Raw genomic sequence first — 15,443 nt, forward strand, 5'->3', positions numbered from 1 at the left:
CTTGTTCTTGAGTTTGCATCATTGGTAGCTCAAATCCCTAAAGCACTCACAAACTCCATTCGCTGTTGTTTGGGGCTCCCGACCGAGGGATAAGGCCTTGTATCTTGAGTTTATGCACAACTTGCATGGCTCAAATCCCTAAAAGCTGGACACTTGCAGCTTCAGTATGACTTTGCCGAAATCTTCTTCTAGGAAGTGATCTAAAGTGTTCCGACGTAGTGCTTGGCGTGCTTTCCACTCTAGGGGAACTTGGTTATCTGATTGAAGACTGTCAGTCATTCAGAGACAAGGTACAAGTCCTGATTGACTCGAAGGCTATCACATTCGCACCTGAAGGCTAGAATTGAAGTTCTCCTCCGACTCAGCGGGTCTTTTGAAGCAATAAGTCCATACGGAAAGGATCTCCTCAACATTGGCAATTCCTATTTCATCTTACATGTTCATGTTTTAGCTTTCTTGTTCTGTTCAATACTGTTTGTATGTAAAATCTGTTTATTTTTGAACTATAATCGTAATGCATTGGATATGTTTGTCTTGAAAAAAATCCATTCGCTTTTGCTCTTATATGTTTCTCTATGCTTTTTGTGATACTCAACTCTTGTTAACAAAGTATGATAACTCCGAAGGGAGAATGATGAGCATAATACCAATAACCCCAAATGGTATGCTTTCGAGTAGAACCCTGTTGATGATGTACAGGCATAGTTTCAAATCCCCAAACACTGGAGATATAAGGGAGATAGACTTTCGTTAACCCTTTTGAGCCTTCGAAGTAGGAGTTTATTTTCTCTATAAAAAACCCTTATATTTAACCCAGGGGCGGGTAGTATTCAGTTAACCGGATCAAGCATTCAAAATTCATCAGGAGTGTGCACCTAAGGATACAACAATGGTTATCCCTCGCATCAGGAGGATGAAACGTCAAAACCACAACGGTTATCCCTCACCTCAGGAGGTTGAGACATCAAAATTATCCCTCACCTCCGGAGGTTGAGACCAACATCAAAGTCGCGGTGGGTATCCCTCATATCATGAGGTCAAAGGATGATGATACCACAATGGTAATTCTTCATCTACCAAGAATTCAGGTAGTCACGATCACTTCCAATAAAGCAAAGGTAATGCGGGATCATACGACTTGTCAAAAAAAAGAAAGAAAGAAAAGAAAAAAAGAAAGAGAAACAAAAAAAGAAAAAAAGAGAAAGAAAAAAGGAAAAAGGAGGAAATGATAATGAAATTGTTAATCAAGGACAAAGTCGTGTGATGTTAAATCAGGGGATCAAGAAAGGTGAAGTGATTGCCGTGTCCAGAAGACCTCATTGAATCCTCAATCATTTCCAAACTCCTCTTGAAAAATGAATGCTCGTGTCAAGTTAACTGAACTTAGGACTGGAGAACATCACGAAAGGGGTGGGCACCAAATAATTTGAGCCTAAAAATCCTTTCTAAAAACCGTGAACCCGACCACGTTACAACCCTTGAAAGTCCTAACTAAAGCAGGGGTTAATTCGAAAGCAGACTGTAAACGAGAATATGGTAAGTTGACTCCTAGGAGATCCGCTAAGCGCTTGAGTTGGTATCACACCATCTTTCTTTCACAAAAAAATCGGTGTTACGACATCCTTTCATAAAAAGGTTTCTTTAAACTTCAAGACAAACATACTCTTTGCATTATAATTATATTTCTCATAATAAACATTCTTTGCATATGAACAAGTGCTCGACATCGAGAAAGTTTCCATCATGAACTTCATATGAAATGTTCTATCCTCCCGAAGGACAGGCTGTCTTTAGAACTCCGTTGAGCAAAGGCAACAATATTTCAAAGTCCGATCACCCTCAGGGGCACAAAAGCGTTTGATTACTCTAGCGAGTAAGTTTTCAATCAATCTGAGGCAATCAGGTCAAGATTCGAAGAATCTCTCTAAGTGCTAAGCAATTAGGGGCATTCACCCAAGCACAGTCAAACCTACCTACAATACAAGTCAGGCAGGGGCATGGTGCCAAAATTCTTGATACTGGGGCAAGTCAATTTGATATGAACAGATATCACAAGGTCCTTACAAGACGAATTTCTTCAAAGTCCTTACAAATTAGGGCAAGACACTATGCACTGGCATTTTATTCTCATCAGGAGGTGTTCAGTTTAAAGTTCAGGTGTGAGCTAATCAGCTTATGAACTTGAGAACCATCAGGGTCGTCATCTTCAACGGTCTGAATCTGAAAGTCCAATCTTTAGTGACACCTCTTTGCATTTCAGTGCGATTTTCAAATCTCTCCCAGAGGTTGCAACCGTTGGTTATCGGTATCCCTCAACCAGAGTCCTGTTACGTAGACATTAAGTCCTTCACTTTCCGACCCTCGAGTCGTGAGTTTCCAACCCTCGTGTTGTGAGTCCTTTGCTTTCCGACCTTCGAGTCGTGAGTTTCCAACCCTCGTGTTGTGAGTTCTTTCCTTTCCGACCCTCGAGTCGTGAGTTTACCTGCTTTCTGACCCTCGAGTCGTGAGTTTATCTCCTTTCCGACCCTCGAGTCGTGAGTTTATCTCCTTTCTGATCCTCGAGTCGTGAGTTTACCTCCTTTCCGACCCTCGTGTCGTGAGTTTGATTCCTTTCCGACCCTCGTGTCGTGAGTTTGATTCCTTTCCGACCCTCGTGTCGTGAGTTTGATTCCTTTCTGACCCTCGAGTCGTGAGTTTGATTCCTTTCCGACCCTCGAGTCGTGAGTTTATCTCCTTTCCGACCCTCGAGTCGTGAGTTTATCTCCTTTCCGACCCTCGAGTCGTGAGTTTATCTCCTTTCCGACCCTCGTGTCGTGGATTTCCAACAATTGCGGATAGTTGTCGTATACACTCCAATGTGTCTGTAAGCCCATTACTTGTTGGCATCTCTACAATCAATACGAATATGCAGAACACTATGAAAGCCAATCCTTGTTTGGTCCCCTTTGAAGTCAACACTTGCTTGACCTCTTAAGCCCACTTCTTGGTGGCATTCTCTTGGAGAAACAATGCATGTTTGATGCTCTGGTCGATACTTGTTTGGTATTCTAATTACTGCTTTCCTGTCAACTCATTGAATCCATTGCTTGTTTGGAAAGTTTCAAGCTCAGATGTTTGACAATCTGTTTGCTCTTGCATTTTCCTATTGTGGGTGAGCATCACTATCCTCTGTCATGTGAGGAAACCCCGTGAAGATGTCATGCTATATCCTGGGGAATTTTCATATGTTTATCTCACAGGTACATCCTTTTGAGTGCATTATGTCAGCACATCGGCAGATCTATTCAAGCGGGAGATCCCCATTCCTCAGCCGAGTGCATTCAGATGATGTTCTTCGCAATTTCCGTGCTTCAGAAGCCTTATTCCCCGGTGGAATGTCTACTCCCCAGTAGAATCATGATTGAACGGTATCTGATTCCCCAGCAAGCTCTTAATGAGGTTCCTTGCCTTAATTCCTCATTTCCCCAGTAGAGTGTTTTTCTCCCCAACAGATTGACCTGTTTTCCCCAGGAGAGTCATCCTATTCCCCAGTGGAGATGTCTTAACAAGAGGTTCTTACGCCGAGTTCCTTATCTCCAGTGGATTTCTTATCTTCTTAGTGGATCTGTATGTAGAAGTAGTCGTCTTCCCCACTGAGTCTTTCCTCAACAGAGATTCACATGCATCCTCAGCAGAATCTGCGTCCGTCCAAGGATTTCCCCAGCGGAACGCGTTTTACACAAGCAAGTTGGTCACTCCTCATCAGAGTTATCTCCATGACTTGCTCTTATCTCCACATCCTCAGAGTGTCGAGATTTTGCTTCTCCAATGAAGTTGCCAGGGTATTCCCCAAGCAGTCAATTGGGATGTTCTTATCCCCAAGCAGGATTTACTCCCCCAGCCAGAGCTCGTGTCTAGAGTTGATCGTCTCTAGCGCATTTATGATCCATCTTTGCCAGCTCGCAGTTGTGACCATTGGTCACTCATCTTTGTCCTCCCCACAAGAGTTCTATACTCTCTCCAGGACTCCTTCAGCAGTTCAGTGCTCATCCGCTGTTTCCCCAAGCAGCGTCTGAATCATGCATCATTCGCATAACATTCTTAAAAGCGTATAGCCACTACGCCAAATTTGGCTTTTAGCAGCACCCCTACGAAAGCGCTTTTAGGAAAAGCGCTGGCATAGGCTTCGCTAAAGACAAAATTAAAAAACACGCTAAAAAAGCGCTCTAATAGTGGGGGGGTATGAAAGCGCTTTTAAGAAGCGCTCTGGTAGGGGGGGGGGGGTTATGAGAGCGCTTTTCAAAAGCGCTCTGGTAGGGGGGGGGTACGAAAGCGCTTTACAAAAGCGCTCTGGTAGGTGGGGGGAACGTGGGGGGAACGAAAGCGCTTTTCAAAAGCGCTCTGGTAGGGGTGTTTAATGAGAGCGCTTTTTGTCAAAAGCGCTGGTATAGCCCAGGCTATGAGAGCGCTTTCCAGAAGCGCTTTAGTAGCCTTATTACTAAAATTAAAACCAAAAACACGCTTCTACTGTTTCTCACTTTCTCTCTTTCTTTTTCTCTCTGCACGCGAACCAGAAACCCCACCCCTCACCGTCGTCGGTCCTCCGTCAACCTTATCGGTCCTCCGTCAACCTTATCGGTCCTCCGTCCACCACCATCGCGCGAACTTCTTCTCCTCCGTCCACCACCATCGTTTCGTCTCCGTCTCTTCTCCTCTGGTAGCAACTTGCTTTGCGCCACCCAGGTATCACACTTCTCATAGCTTTTAACAAAACCCTAGATGTATCAATGTATCCTTGTGATTCTGAATTTGATGGAATGCTCTTTTCTTAAGGCCTTTGATATATATATATATACATAATATTTCTGTTAGCAATTGCCTAGTTCCAGAAACGTGTGATTTTAGGTGATAGGGTTTGTTCCAGAAACTTCTAAGTGATAGGGTTTTGAGTTCTGTTGAACTGTGAAATGGTGGCTGTTGGATTGTTTGGGGTCTGCTTGTATGGTTTTCACAAAATATAAATTTAACCTCTTCTTATCTTTTGAGTTCTGTTCCATAGAGAGGCTCTTATTCTTAATTTGTGGTCTCCATTTATGTCCTTAGCCTCTTCTTATCTTAGTACAATTGAAATTGTGAGTCTCTTGTTATCTTAGTAGAATTGAAATTGTGAGTAAAGTTTCTTGACTGTTGTATAAGATAGTGGAGGAGGTGCAATATTTCTCTACCAATGATGATATATGTAGTGGATTTTGAGGCATGTCGGTATATACATACGTGTAAAGTTATATAACTAGCTAGTGGCATAACCGATGCCCATCATATATTTGGGCATAAAACTGAATATAAATTAAATGATATAAAAATGAATATATAATAGTATCAGTATGAACATAATTAAAAATGAAACATCTCATGAAACAGAGACCAGCACTAAAATCATACCATTCCCTCCATATGCCATAAAACTCACATTACAGACAGTTTTTCATTCATTAGAATTCACATGAAGTTATCCTACAATATTTCTTAATTTAGTGAAAAGGTAGTTACTACGAAGTTTCTAAGAAATAGCGCAGTTTCTAACTGTTACTACGAACTATTTGATGAATACATATCTGGAAGTTTGAGATGGACAATACTGCACCAAACAGTATTATGCATATATATAAACTATATAATATATAATATATATTATATATTATATACTTTTATTTATATATAATAACAACAACAATAACCCTAGCTAGTACATACATAGCTATATAGATTTTGGAATTTGATAAAATATATATTATATACTTTTATTTAACTGCATCATGAGCTATTCACCCATTCTTATTATAATCATACATTGAATTGAATTTCTTGTATAGGTCTGACTGGATTGATAACTTTGGATCTCTTTGGAGCTCGTATCATTGACTCTGGTACTACATATTTAGGAGTATGTACACACATCAAACTATTGTTGATTTCCTTTGTTCAATCGATTTTGTCTTGGTGGTTACTAACTTTGTGAATTTGCTATAGGGGTAACTTGTGTATAGTGAAAGTTTGATCGTTTCCCAGCCTAGTTCGACGTTTGGCGTTTTCTTGAGTTCGGTAACATCCGAGGTAAATTTCTTTCTCAAATTACTGGTATTATGATGAATTTGTCTGAAATTGTGTGATTATATATGTTACGTTTTATTGCTTCGGATTCATTCCGTTTATACTTTGCGTTTTGACAGAAACACATTAGTTTTATGTGTTTAGAGAGTTAATATAGGAGGTACTTACTAACTTTGTGAATTGAATTCGCCATAGGGGTTACTTGTGAAGAGTGGAAGTTTGACCGTTGTTGTTTAGCTTAATTAAGACATGGATAAGACATGGATGAATTCAAACCGATTGTCGAAAGAGTACGAGAAAGGGGTATGGGAATTTGTTGAGTTTGCGGTTGCGAACTCCAAAGACCCGCTTCGAATGCCGTGTCCTTGCTTGGGTTGCTGTTATGCCGGGGGTAAGGTTAACGGGAATCAGTTGGGATCTCATTTACTACGGTTTGGAATTGATAGAAGTTATACATGTTGGACAATGCATGGTGAGAAAAGTACCGGGAATGCTGGGTCGAGGTGTAATAGGAAGTATGCTTCAAACGACGATTGCACAGACACATACGATTGTGATCGTGTCGAAGAGATTGCAGAAGCGCTGGAAGAAGATCTAGCGGATTGTCCCAAAATGTTTGAGAGGTTGGTAAGCGATGCAGAGAAACCGTTGTATGATGGTTGTTCAAAATTCACAAGATTGTCTGCGGTGTTAAAGTTGTACAACTTAAAGGCGGACAATGGATGGTCGGATAAAAGTTTCACAGAGTTATTAGCCCTTATGAAAGATATGCTACCAGAGGATAATGTTCTTCCCAATCGAACGTATGAAGCCAAAAAGATGTTGTCTTCTATTGGAATGAGCTATGATAAGATACACGCATGTCCAAACGATTGCGTTTTGTTTCGAAACGAGTATGCAGCGTTGAATGAGTGTCCTAAATGTGGTGCCCCTCGATATAAGAAAAAGTTGTCTCCTGCTAAAGTCTTATGGTATTTTCCTATAATTCCGAGATTTAGACGCATGTATCGTAGTGAGACCGATTCAAGACACTTGACTTGGCATGCAGATGAAAGAATTATTGATGGAAAGTTGCGACATCCGGCAGACTCACCACAATGGAGTAAAGTTGATACTGAATATCCTGAATTTGGAAAAGAAGCAAGAAACCTTCGGTTGTCATTGTCTATTGATGGAATGAACCCGCATGGTATTCAAAGTATCTCGCATAGCACATGGCCTGTGATTCTTATGATTTATAACTTACCTCCGTGGCTATGTATGAAGCGTAAGTACATGATGTTATCTATGCTAATTTCTGGGCCTAATCAACCAGGGAATGACATAGACGTATACTTGGCACCCTTAATCGAAGATTTAAAGTTTTTGTGGGAGAGAGGTGTGGAGGTTTACGATGGGTATAGGAAAGAAAGTTTCAACTTGAGGGCGATGTTGTTTGGAACAATTAATGATTTTCCAGCATACGGAAATCTATCCGGGTACAGCAACAAGGGTCAAAAGGCGTGTCCTGTTTGTGAAGATGAAACCGATACGACACGATTGGCGCTTTGTCAGAAGAATGTCTTTCTCGGCCATCGTAGATTCTTAAATTCTAATCATCACTACCGTGGGTGGAGAAAAGCATTCAATGGAGAGGCCGAACATCGTACAGCCCCGCCTTTTTTGTCAGGTGATCAAATTTTTGAAAAGGTGAAAGATGTGAGCACTCAGTTTGGCAAGCCTTTTGCACATTCAATTGTCAAGGGTGGGTGGAAGAAGAAGTCAATTTTCTTTGAACTTCCATATTGGAAGTCGTTGTACGTAAGACATTTCCTGGATGTTATGCATATTGAAAAAAATGTATTTGACAGCGTTATAGGTACGCTACTCAATATACAAGGAAAGTCTAAGGATGGCGTTAACATAAGGAATGACATGGTAAACATGGGGATGAGAACTGAATTGGGGCCCGTGACGAAAGGAAGACGAACATATCTGCCACCTGCTGTTTACACTCTATCTAGAAAGGAGAAGAAAACATTGTGTAAGTTCCTCAGTGAAGTAAAAGTTCCAGAAGGCTACTCTTCAGATATTAGAAGACTTGTGTCCATGAAAGACCTCAAGTTAAAGAGTTTGAAGACGCATGATTGCCATGTTATAATGGAACATTTTTTACCAATAGGTATACGTTCTATTCTGCCAGAAAAAGTAAGAAGCGCAATAACTAAGCTGTGTTTCTTCTTCAGGTCTATTTGCAGTAAGGTGGTCGATCCCGCGATCTTACCAACATTGCAAAATGAGATAGTTGTTACTTTATGTGATCTTGAAATGTATTTTCCTCCCTCGTTTTTTGACATAATGGTTCATCTAGTCGTTCATCTTGTGAAAGAGACACAACTGTGCGGACCAGCTTATATGAGATGGATGTACCCTGCTGAACGTTATATGAAAATATTAAAAGGGTACGTGAAAAACAGAAGTCGACCGGAGGGTTGTATTGCCGAGCGATACGTTGCTGAAGAAGCGGTTGAGTTTTGTACTGAATATCTGTCAAATGTTCAATCAATTGGACTCCCCAAATCTCATATTGTCGAAAAAAAAGAAGGAAAAAGGCTAATTGGAAATAAAGTTGTGACAGTATCAATGGTCGAACGGGATCAAGTGCACTTGTATGTTCTGCACAATGAGATTGAGGTTGAGCCGTTTGTTGAAATGCACAAAGTTGTTCTCCGAGATTTAAATCCAAATAGAAATGAGAACTGGATAGTACGAGAGCACAATCGAAGTTTCATACCGTGGTTTAGAGATCATATTTATTCAAAGTATCGTTCAGATCCTGCTTCAGTAACAGAAAGGTTGAGATGTTTAGCCTATGGTCCATCTGTAATTGTACTTTCTTATAGCGCATACGCAATTAATGGATACACATTTTATACCAAAGAACAGGATGATAAAAGTACTATGCAAAATAGTGGTGTTACCTTGGTAGCTGAAGCTATGCACATATCAAGTGCGAATGACTTAAATCCGAAATTTGCAAATTTGTCATATTTTGGGGTTATCGAGCGCATTTTGGTGTTTGATTACGCGAAGTTTCAGATTCCTGTATTTGGTTGCAAGTGGGTTGAAAATAATAGTGGCGTACGAATGGATAAGTCAGGATTTTTGCAAGTGGATCTCAATAGGGTAGGGTACAAAGATGAGCCTTTCATTCTAGCCTCTCAAGCTAAACAAGTGTTCTATGTCAATGATCCGACAAGTACGAAATGGTCTATAGTGCTTTTATCTAACAAAATAGTTGATGAAAAAATTGAAGATCAAGGTGATATTGGTGTTGGCATTGAATCTTGTACAAGAAACGATCAAAATGAGAATGAATCTTGTATTAGAAATGATCATAATGAGGGTATTTGGATCAATCCAACCGTCCGCATTGTTAAGAGACGCGTAGTACACAAACCTACCAAGAAAAGAAAGAGACGTTAGTGATAAAGGTAATAGTATACATAGTCCGACTAATTTGTTTTATTCAATTTGGTGCATATTCTCGTTTTGTACATAACTTTTGAACCATGTATCCGCTTGTTGACTTCTTTACATGTAACTATACTATTTTGACGATTCCGGAGCTGCTCATGCACTTATCTTTACATTTCGGGACTATTTTTTTATCGGTTTTGCTTCTGCCCGTAATCAAAAGTCGGGCTTAGGGTCTGAATTTCGGAAAACCGACTTTGTTTTTGAGTCCGTGGCGACGTTTTACCATAGCCATGTAAATTTCGTTCAATTCCGATAACTTTCTTTTTTTACGCTTATTTTGATTTGTACCGATTTCGTTTCCGATTTACTTGTACATGCATGGTTTGACTTCCATTTGACTTGTATAGATTGTTAGCTTATTAATAGTGTACTAATGTGCTTTAGTTTGTTTGATACAGGTTCAATGGCTTCAGATAGAGATGCTCCACCTGAAAACCCACCTGAAAACTTACAAGAAAACTCACAAGAAAGAGTTGCTTCGGATACAAATGCTCCACCTGATACTGAAGCAAAAGAGGTTGCACGAGGCATCACTATTATGAGGGATATCATACGACATAGAGACCAAGGATTAGTATACCGATTGGAATGGAATTCTGATAAACAACCAATTGGTCCTAATTCTGCAAAGTTGACAAGTTATATTGGTACACTTGTCCGTATGCATATTCCAGTCTCCATAGCTACCTGGAAATCGAAGACGAAAAATTTAGAATTGGAGGAGAAAAAACAAGCGATTTGGGAAGAGCTTCAGGTATATATCATATATGGTTAATTGTTGTTATTATCTTGACGATAAATTGTTTAAATTATTTATACTAACACACTATGCGTACGTTTTTTTGCAGAGGACTTTTGAGATACCAGATGAACGTAAAAGCTACATACTTAGTTTGGCCGGCAAGAGATATAGAGGGTGGAAAAGTTTTTTGACAAACACCTATCTTAAGGATAAAGATGGAAAATTTCTTGAAGATGCACCGGAACGGCCAACAAAGTATGCGACCTTCATTGATGAAGCAGATTGGGCTGAGTTTGTAAAGCAAAGAGATGAAGCTTTTCAGAAAAAGAGTGCCACGAATAGGGAGAGAGCATCCAAACCCGCGTATCCATACAAAAAAGGGCGTTTGGGATATGCACGCTTAGAGGATAAAATTGTAAGTAAATAGAAATTCGATTTAATTAATTGTCTACATGTGCATGTTTTAATTGACGATTTTATCGTTTGTGTCAATGCATAGTTGGAGGAGACTAAAAGTGAGGAAGCTTCACTTCCTGTACATGTGTTGTGGAAGGAAGCTCGTGTGGGCAAGAATCACGCTGTCGATCCCGATGTTCAGAGAGTTTATACTGAATGTGTAAGTATAATACTGTGTCTTTAATTAAATCAAATGTTTTTTAATATATAAATGACTTTTTATCTCCACTAATAATTATTTAAATGTAAATGAATTACAGGAGACCTTGTCGCAATCGGCATCCACCGGTGAGGAGAGCGTACTTAGTAGAGTACTAGATGCTCCCGAGTATCCCGGTCGGGTGAGGGGTAAGGGTCATGGTGTGACTCCAACCTCTTTTTATAAGAGTTCTAGGAGAAGATCAAATCTTACCAATGAAGAAGTGTTGCAAAAGTTGCAGGAATTGCAAGCACAGGTCTCTGAATTGCAAAGAGATAAAGATATGTATATGAGAGAAAAGTGCAACACTTCATCGGTGAGAGAAACTAGTGATAAGGCTAGTATCAACTATCAAAAGAAATTTCCCGAGGTAATTATAAGTTTTTTTCCTTACAAACTGTTCTATTTTATTAATGATAATGACTTTATATTTACTTTTGGTTTAGGGCATTTCATCTTGCCAACTATACTTATCGGAACCGAATTATCGACTAGTTGGCAAGGGAAAAGTGCACAACACTTCGGGAGATTTACTTCACCACAGACCGCTCCCGGATGGACACCTGAAAGTATCGGTGGATGTTGTATTAGATCGTGATGCGATTCTACCGGTACCTGACATGGTCTCAGAGACGACATTGCTGCGAGATGCAATAGGATCGTTTGTTGCATGGCCCTCGGAGCTCATTACCATTAGTGATGAGGTAAATTGAAAACGATTATGAATCATTTAGTTTTCGAATGTCAATTCTAAACCGTTTATTAATTATGTTTTACATTTTATTTTTAGACTGCTCCTATAAAACCCGCAATTAAGGGTAAAGGGATTTTACAGGAGGAGGAGTCTGTTGCATCGCTAAAAGAGGTACATTTAAAGTGTTAATATATAATCTGAATCAAAATATGCATGATTTTATATTTTACCTAACTTATATGATTTTTAGGCATCCGCTCGGGAGTCACAACAAGTGACGCAGCAGGTTCGTAGCGTACCACCCAGTGGTCCTCCGAAGCAAGCGGCAAGAAAAGGCGGTGCTTTTGTGCCTCGATACCGGGCGACACTCGCAACAATGGTTGATATGTCCGATATGAAGGATGGTGCTTTACGGGAAATCGATATGGATGAAAGTGTCTTCGGTATTGAGTTCAAGTCACATATTACAATTGACGACTTGCAAGAGATTTTTGACCAGGATCAACTAGGCGTCAGTAATATGCAATCATACATCCGATAATATTCACTCATCCGATATATTATTTAATTAGTCCCACAATATAATTTATTTACACTTTTCAATAAAAAGAATCTAATGTTTATTATGTTTTTATTTAAGGTTGTTGTATGACAGAGTGTTGCGCGGGACTGCATTGTCTAACAGATTCCGGTTCGTGTCTTCCGCCCATTGCAGCGGAATGGAAATTGTTTCGGATCCGGAATCTGTTAGACATCGCTTAGTCGATAGATTCATGTCCACCGGCAATACAGAATGTCTGCATCTTTGGGCGTATAATACCCGACCAGTAGGGTTAGTTTCTCATTCTTTATTCATCTAATCTCTGTTTCTTTAGTGTATAGCAATATTTTCATATAACCTATTGTTTTAATTTATAGAGCACACTGGTTGCTGCTTGCTATCAACCCGATAAGGGAAGTCGTGTATTATCTGAATTCGGTAAAGGGTGAATGGACCAATTATCCGGCCATGAAGGAAATCGTTGATTTGTAAGTGGGATCGTTCTAAATATATATTCGTGTATATTTATATATTTACTTATTTGTGGGATTGATCTAAACATATGCTTTTATATATTTGTTAATTAGATCAATACAAGTATTCCGTAGTCAACGGGACGCACAGGTATCCCGGACTAAATCAAACAACATCACCTGGATCGAAGTGCAGGTACATTACTTTTCACAAATTTGCTTATAATATTTATGCTACTTGGTAAAACAAGACAACTTATATAGAATCTTATTTGTTTTTCTATGTAGTGTCCGATACAGCGTAACAGTTCAGACTGCGGATACTTTGTATTGAGGTTTATGAAAGAAATCATTCAGGCGAATCAATTAGAGATTCCTCCCACGGTATAAAGTTATAACTTAAGATAATTTCATATAATTTATTACATTTACCTAAATATATTATTCATATTATGTTTTTGTTTTATAGTACCTTGACGAATTCCGTGCTGCTGGGTACTCGAAGCTAAAGTTAGAAGAAATCAAAGAGGAATTGTGTCAATTTTATATTAAGCAATTTTTCATGCAGATTTGAACTATAATATTGTTGATTTTGTAATGATGTATATATATAATTTTGTAATGATGTATATATATAATTTTGGATATTATAATGGTATATATTAGTATATATATTGTCTTACTGATGGCTGAAATAATATAGTCGAAAATATATTACAGGTCGAAAATATATTACAGGTCGAAAATATTACAGGTCGAAAACATTACAGGTCGACTGGGAGGATTAAATTATAGGCTGCACATAAAAATACCTCATTTAGCAACTACAGCGCTTCTAAAAAGCGCTCTTAAAGGTCCACATACTAGAGCGCTTCTTAGTAAAAGCGCTGTCAAAGACCAGTAAAAAAGCAAAAAAAACTAAAAAATTACGCAGCATACAAAAGCGCTTTGGGAAAAGCGCTCTGGTAGGCCCCTATGAGAGCGCTTTGTCTGGAAAAAGCGCTCTCATAGGGGGGCCTACCAGAGCGCTTTTCCAAAAGCGCTTTTGTATGCTGCGTAATTTTTTAATTTTTTTTGCTTTTTTACTGGTCTTTGCCAGCGCTTTTACTAAGAAGCGCTCTTAAAGGGGGGTCTACCAGAGCGCTTTTTCCAGGAAAGCGCTCTTATAGGGGGTCCTACCAGAGCGCTTTTTCCAGGAAAGCGCTCTTAAAGGGGGGGTCTACCAGAGCGCTTTTAAAAGCGCTTTCGTAGCCTACGCCAGCGCTGGCTTTGGCAGCGCTTTAAAGCGCTGTTAAAGGCCAAAAAAAGCGCTGTGAAAGCCCTTGTACGGCGTAGTGAGCGTATTCCTTCTCAGGAATGTTATTCCCTAAACATTCATACATGCATCATGCATAAATCATATCATATTTGTTTCTTTCTACATGAAAGTTATCAAGATACAAATGCCTCCCAGAGAGCAACTCGCCTAATCATTACAAGCGCTTATCCTAATGTCTAAATCAGAAGAAGTTTGTCTCCCTCTCCCTAACATTGTCAGACCAGATGAAAGCCATTCTTATTCCTGATGTCCCCAGATCGGTTGAAGATATCTGTTCCTATCCTAATATCCAGATTAGTTGAAGGAATCGCCTCCGGATCTCCCAACATCTTCCTAAGGAGCTAGCCTACTGATGCCTCAGATCAGTCGGAGATATCTCCCGATGACTTACTTCATCAGAAGAGGACTGTCTATTATTCCTGATATCGCCAGGTCAGTTGAAAACACTCCTATTCCCGATGTCCCCAGATTGGTTGAGGATATTTGTTCTTATCCTGAAATTCTATTCAGTTGAAAGAACCGCCTCTGGATCTCTAAGATCGTCCGAAGGAGCAAGCCCTCTGATGCCTCAGATCAGTCGGAAATATCCATTCCCTGACGATTTAGTTTGTTCAGAAGAAGATATGTCTGCTCAGTCCTGATGTCCCCAAATCAGTTGAAGACAATCTTGATTCCCGATGCCCCCAAATCGGTCGAGGAGGTCCATTTTCATCCTGATGCCCCTAGATCAGTAGAAGGCACAATCCTGATGTTTCCGATCAGTTGAGGAATTCCACCCACCTGACGATTTATTTTCGTCGGAAGAAGACTTGCTTGCTCAGTCCTGATGTCCCCAGATCAGTTGAAAGCATTCTTTAAAATTCCCGATTGTCATACCGTAATTTTTGACCCCCTGAGATGTCATATCTTTTAGACTTTTCATCAAAGACAAAATAGATACTCAGAGCAGTCACTTGTTCATCTGATACCCAGTCTAGGTTTTTGAGCCCCCATCAAGGACTAAAATCAGGGATCACATTTGGGAAGCCCCAGAAAATCCCAGGGGATCATTCAAAGGCATGAATCATCTTCAAATAGCTCATATGACAATATCCATTGGGCATTACACTCCAAGCCAAGATCCACAGTCATCAATTTCATCTGGTCGACAATTAGGGTTTTTGACCTAATTCACCAAGATAGTTGACTTTTAATCAGGACATGGATCCAAAACTCAAGGCATGACTCAAGAGTTTCTATTACCTCAATATAATCCATTCACATCACTCATTTGAAGAGGAGATTTTGATTCATCACAAAAATCCAAGAATTCACTTCATTTGAAAAAAGTCAACTACATAGGATCACCTTTGACTTTTTGGAAATATTGGTCAACCATGACTTTTGAAGTCTTAAATCATCAATATATGAT

At 39.7% G+C, this 15,443-nt stretch overlaps 1 protein-coding gene across 1 annotated transcript; it reads left to right on the forward strand.

Moving 5' to 3' along the window:
- Positions 1–12,623: 12,623 nt before the first annotated feature.
- Positions 12,624–13,361, forward strand: LOC131606661 (uncharacterized). The gene is made up of 4 exons (XM_058878838.1): positions 12,624–12,729; positions 12,829–12,910; positions 13,003–13,098; positions 13,184–13,361. The coding sequence occupies exons 1-4, from the start codon at positions 12,710–12,712 to the stop codon at positions 13,286–13,288; spliced, it is 303 nt and encodes a 100-aa protein (XP_058734821.1). The 5' UTR covers positions 12,624–12,709; the 3' UTR covers positions 13,289–13,361.
- The last annotated feature ends 2,082 nt before the right edge of the window (positions 13,362–15,443 follow it).

Source organism: Vicia villosa, linkage group LG5, assembly GCF_029867415.1.
Source record: "Vicia villosa cultivar HV-30 ecotype Madison, WI linkage group LG5, Vvil1.0, whole genome shotgun sequence".
Lineage (NCBI taxonomy): Eukaryota > Viridiplantae > Streptophyta > Magnoliopsida > Fabales > Fabaceae > Vicia > Vicia villosa.

Bases quoted from the DNA above. Each gene is read 5' to 3' on its own strand.
- LOC131606661 (XM_058878838.1), top strand. From the start codon at position 12,710: ATGAAGGAAATCGTTGATTT. The intron at 12,911-13,002 runs GTACATTACTTT...TTTTCTATGTAG, and splicing joins TCACCTGGATCGAAGTGCAG to TGTCCGATACAGCGTAACAG. The intron at 13,099-13,183 runs GTATAAAGTTAT...TTTGTTTTATAG, and splicing joins AATTAGAGATTCCTCCCACG to TACCTTGACGAATTCCGTGC.